Source organism: Bicyclus anynana, chromosome 3 (genome assembly GCF_947172395.1).
Source record: "Bicyclus anynana chromosome 3, ilBicAnyn1.1, whole genome shotgun sequence".
NCBI classification, from domain to species: Eukaryota; Metazoa; Arthropoda; class Insecta; order Lepidoptera; family Nymphalidae; genus Bicyclus; species Bicyclus anynana.
The window spans coordinates 1348819-1362740 of record NC_069085.1 but is presented as its reverse complement, the minus strand read 5'-3'; the positions used below and the strand labels follow the sequence as shown (position 1 = coordinate 1362740).

The 13922-nt window shown below is 38.0% G+C and overlaps 2 protein-coding genes across 2 annotated transcripts in view; one reads left to right on the top strand and one right to left on the bottom strand.

Moving 5' to 3' along the window:
- Positions 1-4874: 4874 nt before the first annotated feature.
- On the bottom strand, positions 4875-5832 carry LOC128199887 (uncharacterized). The gene has a single exon (XM_052891224.1). The coding sequence runs from the start codon at positions 5738-5740 to the stop codon at positions 4985-4987; it is 756 nt and encodes a 251-aa protein (XP_052747184.1). The 5' UTR covers positions 5741-5832; the 3' UTR covers positions 4875-4984.
- A 506-nt stretch (positions 5833-6338) lies between these two features.
- The window catches only part of LOC112051859 (TBC1 domain family member 20), a 21389-nt gene continuing 13805 nt past the window's right edge, over positions 6339-13922 (top strand). Inside the window, exons 1-4 of the mRNA XM_024090672.2 lie at positions 6339-6575; positions 6736-6864; positions 7315-7421; positions 8559-8696. Of these exons, the coding sequence (XP_023946440.2) occupies positions 6425-6575; positions 6736-6864; positions 7315-7421; positions 8559-8696 (525 nt within the window). The 5' untranslated portion in view covers positions 6339-6424. The remainder of the gene's footprint in view (positions 6576-6735; positions 6865-7314; positions 7422-8558; positions 8697-13922) is intronic.

Sequence of the window (13922 nt, the reverse complement as noted above, 5' to 3'; positions counted from 1 at the left end):
GGCCGAAACAGCGCCGAAGACATGCTTCGCAGCTTGAAGCCGTTTGGCAATGCAGAGTAATGAAGACTAGAGGGAGGACAAACAATCAATACCATGATCATTTTGAAAATAGATCAACCTCTTGACTTCATTGTCATCAGACTTTACTGGTTTATTGCAGAGTATAGGCGTGTTGAATATGACTTGGACATGGCATATGTGTTTTTTTTTATTCTTTACAAGTTGACTAGGTACAATCTCACCTGATGGTAAGTGATAATGCAATCGAAGGTGGAAGCGGGCTATCTTGTTAGGTTCTCCTAACAAGATAGCCCGTTTCCATCTTGCGTGCGTTTGGAATGAGAGGATGTTTGTGCAAGCTAATGTTACCATTTACCTCCAAAGCTACTAATCCGATTTTGATGCGGCTTTCAGTGATGTGTTTAGGTTTCATTGAATGTTCTTGGGTGGAACAGTGACAAATCACCAAGGCGCATTAAAAACTTGTTAGTGCTAAGAAAAAACCATTACTCCATTCCAGTCCACTTTTTCAAGGTAGTGCATCTATCAACTATTAGAATTCAAGAAAATATTCAAATTCAAGACAAGACTCCCGACTTTAGGCTGTCAATGCCAAAATTATGAAACAGAATTAGAAAAAATACTTAGTTGGGTTACGACCCTGGCAATAGTTCTCGCGTAAACTGGCCAAGGTGCAGCAACATCATATAAATAGTAGCCGCCCGAAAAGCGTCCTTTACAATCCAGACGAAGACATAACGGCCGACAACGCTTCCCAGGCAACACAACACAAGCTAGACAGCGCGTGCGTCTTCGATGGTGAAGAAGAGGTCCCCGATATTTAACGTCACCCAGACGTAAGCTCTTTTTTAACTCACGGTTTTGGGGCCGTCCGGATTTTTCCCATTTCGCCATTCAGGCCAAAACGGCCATCCAGAACGGTTCTCTTCAGCCGAGCTCTGAGTCTCATAGGATAGTAGAAAAATAGTAGCCAAAAACCTTTCTACTTAGTTCATTATTCTATGGCGAATTTAATAATAACAAGCGGATCGAACAATTTGGAAAAAAAATATTAAAATTTAACCTGAGCCCAATGCCAATCAAGTGTATCTTAAGCTTTGCTTTATTTATCAATTTGTCGCCTAACAAATTAGGGTTAGCGAAAAATTTGAAAGTTAATTTGTCGATTATAACACAATTAGTATTATGGAACAGTACCTATTGTATAATATTGATTAGATGTTTAAGAGTGAAAACCTGAATCTGGCTCGCCTGTGACTACAACTGTCTTTGTAGAGCAATAATTGGAATGAATTCCTCGATCTTTTGACCGGCTGATATAATTACGTAATATGAAAAGATCTGACTTTGTGGCAACTAATTTGATATTTTTGTTGTTAATCAAAGGTAAAATTAAAGTAAAGAATGCTAGATTTTTTACAATTATAACAAACAAACTTCTTGTAAAATTTTACAAGATTTACAAAGTACTTAAATAGAACTAACTTTTAAAATTTCCTTATGATTAACAACTAAGTAACTAACTATGTTATAATGAGTCCAATTATGTATTAATTTAGCTAAAGATAATTTTAGGTTATATCTTATTTAATAGTAGTTTTGCCCGTGGTAAATTACCACCTTGCCATCAATAACTTACCCGACAAGCGATAGTATGATGCCGCGTAGAATCCACTTTCTGATAATAGAATAAGATATCAGAGCGATATGACATATAGGTACACACAGAAGCAGAGATAGCCGTCAAATGCAAGCTCATCATTGAAACAAGATAGTATAGGAATACAAGTATCGTCTTTTAATAAACTATGACAAAGAAAAAACAAAAAATAATCTAAACAAAATAATTTGTTAGTTAGTAAGCATATTGGCTATATGATTTGATTTCAAGATACTGGATTTATTAACCGACTTCAAAAAATTGAAGAGGTTCTCAATTGGTTGGAATATTATTCTTTTATTTTTCAAGTAGGGAAATTTTAGTGATTTATCTCAAAGTGAATCATCTCGGATGTAACCTTCCGTCTGTATAGTAGGTAATTACTAGCACCGCGGTTTCGTCCGCGTAGTTCCCGTTTCCATGATACCTAACACGATAAAAAAATATATCGAAAACTCATAAATAATGTGGCTTTTTAGTGGTAAAAGAATTTTATAAATCGGTTTAGTAGAGAGAGAGAGAGATTACCTCCTACAATACCAAAAACTTTACCTCTATATTAGACTCGTATTAGTATAGATAATTATATATTAGGTAGATAAAATAGATAGGTAGGTACTACATTCGTTCAAGACACAGATAAAAGTAGCACACGTGTTAGGTAGACGAATAATAAACTATAACAGTAGTAACTGTATTACATTATGTAAGAACAAAATTAGAAGTAAAAAGTAGACCTAATCAATAACTGGTTGTATTGACATTTTTACTGTAGATAGGAATCGAAAGTGTTTCCTTTAAAATTGCCGCTACCGGTGATTAGTGAGCTTCCTCCATAGAAACGTGCTTTTTACGCATCTTAAAAGTTCCAACAGCTCTTTAAGTTGATTATTATTAACCGACTTCAACAAAGAAGGAGGTTCTCAATTCAACGCGTATGTTTTTTTATGTTTTATCAACTCACTTCGTCATTTATTAACCAATTCTGAGATTTTTTTTTGTTTCTAAAGAGTTAGTAGGTATAATTATCTACTTCCAGGTTGGTCACATTTCATTTTCATGAAAATAGTTTTAGTATTACACGGTTGATTTGTCGGGATAAAAAGTAGACTATATGTTGCTCTAGAACCTACTCTAACTTCCAGTGAACTAAAGGTCCCGTTAAAATCGATACAACTGTTTCGGACAAACAGAAAGACAGAAAGACAAAAATTAAAAAACGCTCGTTTGTGGTTTGGTATCGTGTAAATAACTATAAACACGTGAGGAAACACAGTTTGAAACCACAAACAGACACTTATACCTATGTATTGCTGATAAAATGCGGCTGACACTCACGTGATTATTGTACGCATGGACCTGTAGCCATGTGGCACGTCGATTCTCTTTCTACAAACGCTAACGCTTCGAAAACTAGAAAAATGTATTGGGTTGACAGATCCGATCGATAACTTCATCACATGACCTGTCGACAGCAAAAGTCATTCCCATACATTTATTAATTTTCGAAGCGTTTACGATCGTAGAAAAGAAATTGACGTGCCACTTGGTTACAGGCTCTGATTGTGTTCGACTGTGGAACCCTTTTAGGTACGGAGCCCTCAGTCAAGCAACGCGGCATGAGGGTATTATTTTGGCCTTCAATAACCATACGTCTTTGGTCAAATTGTTAACGTGTTCCTCACACATCTTTAGTTCGAGTCCCGAGTTAAGATAGGAAAATAGATATTGGGTTTTCCTTCTTTTCAGGAAAGTTAGTCTCTATCATTAGTTGGTATTAAAAAAAAGATTCCGATGAATGTATAACCTTCTCCTTTTTTTGAAGTCGCTTAAAAATAGATAGACTGATATTGTACTCCATTCACGATACAAAGTAGATACGTTGGTCCATTGGTTAACTTATGTGGCTTAGGATCTCGGAGTGCTAGGTACGAGTCCTGGGTCAAGCTATGAAAATAATACTGAGTTTTTCCTTCTTTTCTTTTTTAGAAGTTATCAGTAAAGTACTTACAGAGTAGGAAGTTGACGGTGCTACACCCGTGCCTTGGAGGACACGTTATGCTTTCGGTCCCGTTAAGACCCGCATTGCAGGAGAATGGTAGGCAGTAGCATGCATAAGGTTTTAACTAGGGTATGCACTTTAAGTAAAAATTGGGAAATTTCCTTGTCCAACTACATATTCTGTGGTCCAACATAGGTTTGAATTGAGTCCTTAGGGCAGGCAGAGCATGTTTGCATCTATGGCGTGCACGTTACTAGAGGTGGATCTAAGTTCCAATCGCCCCCTGGAAGCCTGACGAGGCGTTTTTGTGTTTGTTTGCTCATAATTATTTATCAACTCATATTCGGCTCACAGCTGAGCTAGAGTCTCGTCTCAGAATGAGAGGAGTTAGGCCAATAGTCCACCACGTTGGCCCAATGCGGATTGGCAGACTTCACACACGCAGAGAATAAAGAAAATTCTCTGTTATGCAGGTTTGCAGAAAAAGGTGGAGGTGCATGCCCCGGACCGGATTCGAACCCACACCCTCCGGAATCGGAGTCAGAGGTCATATTCACTGGGCTATCACGGCTCTATAATGCTTGCTACTTATTATAAAACTGAGTATTTTTTGTACTTTTAAATTTACCTAAAGGTTAACGTAAAATATAGGTTAATATTGACATTCCAGCTGGAGACCTTGCCATGGGACAATGAATTCGATACATTTAGCTTTCCCATTTTCATATTGTTCCATTGTAAAAGATTTCGGTCTTCGTTTACGTAAAAAAAGTCCCTGTATTTTGAATAATGCTATTTTGTAACAGTTTACAATGTAGTATCAATGTTAGGTAGGTAATTATTTTGCATGAATCGGTTGTGTAAAATATTATTCAAACTTGTTGAAATGTTGACAATCTCTGACTTATTTCCTTATGAATTGAAATAGATTGAAAGTCTTTTGATGTAGGTATTGATTTTTTGTATTCTGAGGTATTGATGTAAGATGTAGATAACTACCTATTTGTATTTACCTATAAACGTTATTTGCAAAAAAAATTGAAGCTGGCGTTACAGGCTTACAGTCTGTGACAGAAAGATCAAGCTGTCGATTCCGGACTTTGACCTTTAGCATAGAGGTACTACCCGTCAACTGTGGCACTGTGTGGTAGATAAAGTTAAGCAGGAAGAAATTACAGTTTTTATTTGTATTTCAAATCTCCGTTTTATTTCATTATTAAATAAAAATTAGGGTACACTCAATTCAATATATAATATATTTTTATATTTTAAACATGTTAGGTACTAGACGCTGAATTTGATTAATTATTAACATTTTTTTTAGCGCTTTGCAAAGCAAGAGCGCAGGGTTCTTGCATTTTCTCCAAATTATAAAGACATGTGCAGCAAGGGCAGAAATAGAGACGCAGAAATTTCGCCACTTTCGATTTTGTATGAGTGTCGCACTCATAAGCATCGCTATCCTTATGAGACAGCATATCTGTATGGCTATATCGTGTTTGGTAGGCGTTTAATTCCCTAGTATCATTTGAAATATTCGATATAGCATTCAATGGAGTAGGTTTCTTTACATTTGGGTCCACTGCGCGCTCCCATGAAGTCAGAGGTAATAAATATTCTTCTACGAGACTTTGTTTGGATGGCGGTTGCGATTTTAAAATGAGAGTAGCTAAATTTATCATAGACAAACTATCAGGTTGGTGGGGACCGTCGCCTAATATTATATTACTCATCTTTTTATCACCTTTATTGGAATGTGGCTTCATTCTTAGTACGGTTATATCCGAATCGCTCGGCCAAGATACTACATCCGACAATAAGTCTTTCTGAAGTTTGGAACGTAATCTTTTTGCTTTCTTTTTGTATTCTAGTTTAGCGTTAGTCAACCCGGTTTCTGAAGACTTGGCTACGCTCGCAGATAAACCGCTATCAGTATCAGAGGGTAACTTAAATGCTACCTGCCGTACATTTATGTTGCCGTTGGCCTTCTGCAGGTCAATAATATCCTCAATTTTCCTAATTGGTTTTTCTGTGAAATTTTCAGTTTCTGTTTCCATTTTTACTTAACAATTTCAAACAAATTCAATACTATCCAGTGTTTTTAAATTTTGAACTCAAATCAGGATGGTTATGACCAAATACATTGGCAAACGCCGTCATCATTTTTACATTGTCAAAATATATGTCATTAATATTTTGCGTATACAGAAACGTAAGTATAGATCGATGACCTTAATCTTAATTCTTAGTTGACAAAGCTTAATCTTAGTTTTATAAGATTTGATCTCATTAACCTTTCGATAAAAGTATATTAAAGTGCGATTTAACTTAAAAGGTATAGTTTGGCAAACGAATACTTGTCGTGGAGAAGCATTGCATCAAGATGCTATCATCTACCGTAGATTTAAGAGTCATTACAGGCTCACTACTAGCACTACTAGCCATTAGTATCACAAACGGAATAAAGTAGCTTTTGAAACGTGGAGGGAATTTATCATCATTCATCACAGATTAAATAATACCCGAGACTACAATAAACTTGACACTTTAATAATATAATCTATGCTTACTGCCGAAGAAATTGACAGTTGACAGCTACATTTGACGTTGGTGGTTGACAGTTGACAGACAACAGAAATGTAGGCAGGCGACTGGCAAATCTGGTGAAATGTCAGTTGTCACAAATTTCTATGAGAAGAATGGTGTAATGTTTTCGCTTGGATAATTTTCTTTTCCTTAAAATGGAATCCCACAATCCAGACGGAGAAACTGGCGACAAATGCGATATAAATGGCGATTGTTCACCGATATCAAACAAGGACACGGTTAGCTTTAATCACACGAAAAACATTGACGACATCTCGACGCCTTCTGAATTAAAATTCGATGAAGGTATTGTAAACAACTGATACTTTGATCAATTTACTATTACAGAACACTATTAAGTACTTGAACTACATGATAACGTGAATGCATAACAACAGTCATTGTTGTTTCGATAGAAAACAGTTGTAACATTTCGGAAATTACTTTTTCACTTGTGTTGTTGTAGATTTTGAATTCGAGGATCCAGATGTTACTGAGAAGCGCAACGAACTGGAGAGATGTCTCAAGAACCCGGACCTGATCAACTTAGAGCAATGGCAAAACTTTGCCAAGAGCAAAGCAGGCTTAATTTCAGGTAAATATGTAGTTTATAATCGTGACTAAGCCATTTGGTTCTATTATTAATTTACCGCGTCATGTCGCAATAAACTTTCTCTTTGAAAATTATTTTTACACTTTTCATACAGTATGCATTAACAGTCAAGTGTTCCAGAGCTAATTTAACATTGCATCTATAGATTGTAGACATTAAGGGATCTTAAGACAATATAAATTTATTGATAAGCACAACACAAACAACAGGAACAGCTAATAATAGTTTTTATTCTTTAGAGTTTCATCTAAACATTATGTACAAAAGTTCGAGTGAAATAAAAGTAACATTCAGTGTCCAATAACTCTCATAAACTTACAAACCAACATTTAGTATTACTAAAAGTACTTACTATTTAGGCTTAAATTTAAACTTTGGAGTATAAATAGAAACATTGTATACATACTTTATCTATGTTTTATATTGTTATAGATGAATACAGAAGACAAATATGGCCCCTGCTAGTGGGAGTGACAGAGGATGAGATGACAGACCCACCCTCTCTAGATGATCTCTCCAAACATAGTGAATACCATCAAGTTAGTGACTCTATAACTTAACAAATTTATCTACAATCAAAATGATAGGGTCTCATTTGAAAATCTATTGATCTCATTTGTGATTAAAACAAAACCCAACACCAAAATCATTGTGGTCATATGTTTGTTTTATATTGGTACATTTTTACAACAAGCTGACGTTGCGTGGTTTCACCAGCATGGTTCCCGTTTCTGTATGAATACTGGTATAATATACATATAGCCTATAGCCTTCCTCAATAAATGACCAGTAGTTCCTGAGATTAGCGTGTTCCAGAAAATTCTTCAACTTTATAATATTAAGTATAGATAACAATTTTGTTGCAAAAGTTGTTAGTAAGATAACTCAGAGTCTGTTAAAACTAGAAAGCAGAATTTTGCTATAACATCGTAAAAATTCAATTTAAAAAAATATATTTATGGGGTTTTTTGTTTCCCCCACATGTAAAGTGAGGATGATTTTTTTCTCGTTTATCCCATATCAGTATTTAATCATAAGGAACCCTACATTGCATGTGGCTTTACACTTGGCCGGTTTTTATTTTATTTAAAATTCAGTTATAACTGTGCAGCTATTATAATGGTGGATAGTTTGAATGTCATGACTAAAACAATATAAATCAACGTTGCTGCTATAAAAAAATTTTTGAAAACAGTACAGAAGTGATTTGCATTTTTCTGATGTACAAGTTTGTTATATAACATGTATATTATTCAAGTACTGCACATTAAGTAAAAAAGAAAATTTATGATTATGCAATTTTACAATTTTTAAAGCAGTCCAAACTGGGACATTTATACTTGACTAGTAGACGCCGCGCGTTTTCACCCGCGTGATTCCCGTTCCCGTAAGAATACAGGGATAAAATAGCCCAGTTCTGGGTGGTGCTATTCAATGGTTTGCTGTCTGAAAATGCAATATAACTTTTTTTATTTATTGGGGAACAGAAAAGTGGCATAAAATGAAATTGTATACAGGCCATATGTATAGATAGGAAAAGAGGGAGGCCAAGGTATATAGAGGCAGACTAAATATTAAAGGGGTAGCTAGGCAAAATTTGCAAGAGATTGGAACTGTAGAAAATATAAATAAACAATTGCTCAAAAATCTCAGTAATATATGTGGCTTAATTCCAGGTGGTGATGGATGTGAACAGATCTCTGAAGCGGTTCCCCCCCGGCATTCCATATGAACAGAGGGTGGCTCTGCAAGACCAGCTCACAGTGCTCATCCTCAGGGTCATCATGAAGTATCCACACCTCAAGTATTATCAAGTACGTGTATTAGTACAAAGATGCCTAGTGTCCACTTATCACAGGCTACCAGAAGCCTTCAAATCTGTCCTCACTTAGACCTTCTTAATTGGGTCCTGTCGCTAAATCCGTTGGACTTGTGAACGATAAACCCGACACCACCCTGGGACTGTTGGTCTCCCTCCCGGTAGTATAACAAGTTGCCGGATTCGAGGATTATCGAGTCCTCCCCTCTCTTCAGACTTCAGATAACCCTATGATATCCCAGCGCAACTTGCTAACTACTTCTTCCAACTCGATCATCTTTTGGCCGGTCCGTAAAGTGAGTCGGTCCGTAAAGTCGGGGTTGGCAGCAGAATCTCCCCCGGAGATTCTTGACACCCCTTGCCCCGCCGTTACCACAACCGCTGCCAGAGCCGGGAATAGCGGGGCCACCGGGGACTAGGGGCTGCTTGTTTTTGGTTTTGTCCGTAAAGGTTAATGCCCGTAAAATAACCACGCTGGGCATGCGGGTTGGTCATTCGCAGGGCTGGATTTTCCGCACCGGTGTCGCTGCTGCCCGACACCGGCCTATGCCATTTATGAAAATCCAGCCTCATAGGAATGGTTAAACCGCCATTGATCGGTCGCCAGAGCCTCGTCGGTCACTCTGCAGGGTGCACCACGAGCAGGTGAGGTTGGCAGTTGGGGAGGCTGACTGGTACTAGCCTCCCCCTTACACCCCATTAGTACAGATATAGTCTGACAAAACAAATTGTGATGAATCTAGGGCTCTGTGTTAAGTTACGCCACCGGCTGCTGTAACTTAACTTAGGAGAGGGCGCCACCGTTGCCCTGTCAATACATAATTAACGAGCTCCGTGTTTTTTATCAACATTTATTTAATAAACATAACTTAATCTATCATAAAAGTGCTGAAAAACTGTTGTGATGTGAAAATCAGTAAAGTGAAATAACAAAACTGCTTAAAACAAGTCGCCGTGTAAATATATAGTGTTGTTTACAGTGTACATAAATTTGAACTTCAACTGACAATAATATACTCGCATAAACCTATTTGAGACCGTAAAACTTTACTAAGTGTCTATAAATATACAGTGGTTATCTCAAAAACTGAAAGAAAAACAAGTTTTTTTACTAAAAGATTTTCACTTTTAAATACAAACAGTGATTGTTTTAAAAAAACAGTTTATCATGTATCAATAAGTACGCGCAACGCCATCTACTGACTGATAGCGAATCTATTTTACGAAATCACAATTGTGTCAATAAGTACGAGCAACGCCATCTACTGACTGATCGCGAACCTATTTCACGAAATCACAGTGACTACTAACGCTGAAACGGGGGACTTTTAACTGGCAAAATATTTTTAATGTCTAACAGTAGAGGGAACTAGGAGTACCGTCAATGACACATAAACATTATTACTGCTTAGTGCCGACTTCTTGCGTCGGCCGCTGCAGCTTGGTAACCAGAGAACATTTTAAATTTGGAACAATATTATAATTGAAAATGGCCAACAAATGTGCTGGGTGCGGAAAATTCATGAACCCGTCCGAAGGGGCTTCGTGCTCTTCATGCAAGAGTATTTTCCATAATGTGTGCGTAGGCATACAAGAGAAAACCAGATTACCAGCCGGCTGGACGTGCCCGGACTGTAAAGCGAAACGGCCGAGGAAAAATAACGATGACACCCCGGTGAAAACGACCGCGGCGCGCGAGCTTGTGCCAGACACAGCCGGCCAAGGTCGGCATAGCCCGGCGAGTGGGGTTATCGGTAATAGAGCAGGAGACAGCTCCATGGCCGAAGAATTGAGGCTATTCCGAGACACGTTCAAGGAAGAAATTGGAGCCTTGCGTAAAGAAATGCAGGAGATAAGAAGAGAGCTCTCAAACGTCTCAGCCTCCTTATTACGCTGTGACAAGCGAATCGATAATCTGGAGTCGAGGTTTATCAACGCACAGAAGGAAAATAACAAACGTATGGAGGAATTGGAGGGGAAAATCGTCACCCAATCGGATACTCGTGCTAATAATAATAATAATATGGATAGCACCATCGCTCAACTGAAATCCGAACTAAATGACAGAGACCAAGAGCTCCTCCTCAACGATGTTGAAATAACTAGCATACTCTCACGCGCGCAGGCCGAGAGGATGCCGCGCGCCCGATCGTCGTGCGGCTGGTGCGGCGCGCACTACGCGACGAGTTGTTGAAGGCAGCGCGCGTGCGGCGAGGGGCCACCACCGCAGACATGGGGCTCCCGGGTTCGCCACGACGCTTCTATGTGAATGAGCGGCTAACCAAAACTAACCGACAATTATTCAACAACGCGCGAGCGACGGCGAAGAAGTGCCGGTGGAAATATACGTGGACAAGAGATGGCCGGATTTATGCTAGAAAGAGCGAGGGCCAATCAGGGCTCCGAATTAGGACAGAACAAGATATTTTTCGTGTCTTTGGTACCGACAAAGTCGATACAAATTGTTAGGAGTTTATATTGCTATTATATTTACATAATTATATTTATAATTGTATATGTTATATTTAGTAGTTTATATATTTTATTTACAATATGTAACTTATGCCACGAGTTAGCTAAACATAGTTTTTGCTTAATTATGTATTATGATTATTATATTTATTTAATGAATTTGAACTTATTATCAATAAGTGGAAAAAATAATTTAATTTCTCTATTTGTATATCTTGCTACATGGTATTTATGGCTTCAAGACAATCGGTTTTTAATTTTTAAATATCCACAGGCGCTAAAAATAATCTAAAGCTTGGTTTGTTAAATATTAGATCACTCAGGACAGGAAAAATGGAACTGGTAGAGGCCATGAGGAAGTACGCTCCGGATATATTAGCACTGAATGAAACGTGGTTATATAGTGGTGAGGATATTAGCACTTTCCAGATACCGGGATATACTTTAAAACATACACCGAGATCTACAGATAAAAGAGGAGGAGGCGTCGGGTTCTACATAAGGAAAGGCCTGACAGCGCGAGTAATCCAACACCCACAGACAGACCTGGAACAGATGTGGCTGCGTGTAACGTTGAAGGGAATGCATTTAGCTGTGGGAACCGCTTACCGCCCGGAATACTTATATGTCAATAAATCTATTAACGAGTTAAGCGACACGCTGAGTGCATTATCAACGTACGATTTTCTGTGTTTACTTACGGACTTTAATGAAGATTTATTGGATAACAACAGCAAAAATGCAAGAGAGCTTCTAACATTCCTTGATCAGCAAAACTATACACAGCTTGTACGGGAACCGACAAGAGTTACTGAAACATCCTCTACGTTACTGGATTTAATCATTACAGATTCACCAACGCGTTGCAAAAATCTAGAGGTTATACATAACAAGTGCTTGAGTGATCACGCTTTGGTAATAGCTGAATTCAATATTAGGAAGCCAAAAATACAATTTGACTATATCAACAAAAGATACTTAAATGAAATAAATGAAAAGGCCTTCTATAATGATCTTCATACTATAAAGTGGGAAGATATTATGCAGGTAGAGACCCTAGATGCTATGGTAGAGCGGTTTAATTATGAAATAATAACGTTGTTCGACAAACATGCTCCAACAAAATGCGTCAAAGTTAGTGAAAAACCTCACCCATGGATAACGGATAACATCAGACTTATGATGGGCTTAAGAGACGAAGCTTTAAAGAAGGCGCACAAAAATAAAGCAAGTTCATACTGGGATTATTACAAAGATATCAAAAACTACACAAATTCTAGCATCAAAAGGGAACAAACTGCCTACTTTACATATTATGTTAACGACAACGTAAAAAACCCAACTAAAATGTGGTATCACTTTAAGAAAGTTTCACCATTTGGGAAATGTAATCAGGCGTTCATTCCTGAGCATTTAAAGAATCCCGACAGTATAAATGACCATTTCCTAAAATTACCTGGGAATTCCACAGTTCCGCTAGAGACCTTACATAGATTTAAACTAGAAAGTTGTTCAGATAAAGTTTTTTCCTTGGAACCGTTTTCGGAAGAAGAGGTTCTGAAGGCGGTAAAGAGTATCACAACAAATTCAGCTGGACATGACAACATCTCGATAGCTATGATTAAACTTACATTGCCACGAACTCTACCATTGATCACTTATATTATTAATACATCGGTCATAAAAGCGGTTTTTCCTGACTCTTGGAAACTAGCCAAAGTTATTCCGCTTCCGAAAACCAATAGTGTAGAAGACTATACCGACCTAAGACCTATTAGCTTGCTTCCAGCTATGGCTAAGATAATCGAAAAGTTGGTCTGCTCACAATTTTCCTTATTTTTGGAGAGAAACAATTTACTTCCGGTAGTTCAATCGGGATTTAGGAAGGGTCATGGGACGACCACCGCGCTAACAGCAGTCACGGACGATATTCTATCAGCCTCAGATAAAGGAGAAGGTACCGCTCTAGTACTGCTGGACTTCTCTAGGGCCTTTGACTGTATAGATATCGAACTCATGTTAGCTAAATTGCAGTACTACGGGGTCAACTCAAATACTTGTAATTGGTTTGGATCTTTCTTGAAAAATAGGAAACAATTTGTGACCATTGACAGTAACAGCAAAAATCCTCAAGTGTCCCAGGTGAACAATGTTCCGCGTGGTACACCGCAAGGCTCGAGCCTAAGCCCGTTGCTCTTTATAATTTACACCGCGGATATATTGCTAAGCATAAAATCTTGCAAAGCACATCTTTATGCCGACGATACCCAGATATACTATCACTTCGATCCCAAAACAACCAAAGAAGCGATAGAGGTAGTTAAACGCGATTTGAGTTCAATAGCGATATGGGCCGAAAACAACTGTCTGGTCCTTAATGCCAAAAAAACTAAGTACATGATACTGGGCAGCAAGCACCAAAGGGCAAGTATAATTGGAAGACATCCGGACATGTCGCTAAATGGGGAAGTGATTGAGCGTGTAACCGTAGCAAAAAACCTAGGGCTGTATATAGACGAGGAGCTAAGATTCATAGAACATATTCAAACCAAGATAAGATTTGCTTTTTATAAGTTAAAGGTGCTGTACGGATTGCGACGTTTTTTAACGGAAAGAGTCCGACACACTCTTGTAGAGTCACTTATTCTGTCACCACTTAATTACTGTGACACTATTTACGGACCTCGTCTTCTGAAAAAGACTGAACATGCTGTACAGCGCCTTCAAAATGCATGCATTAGGTTCTGTT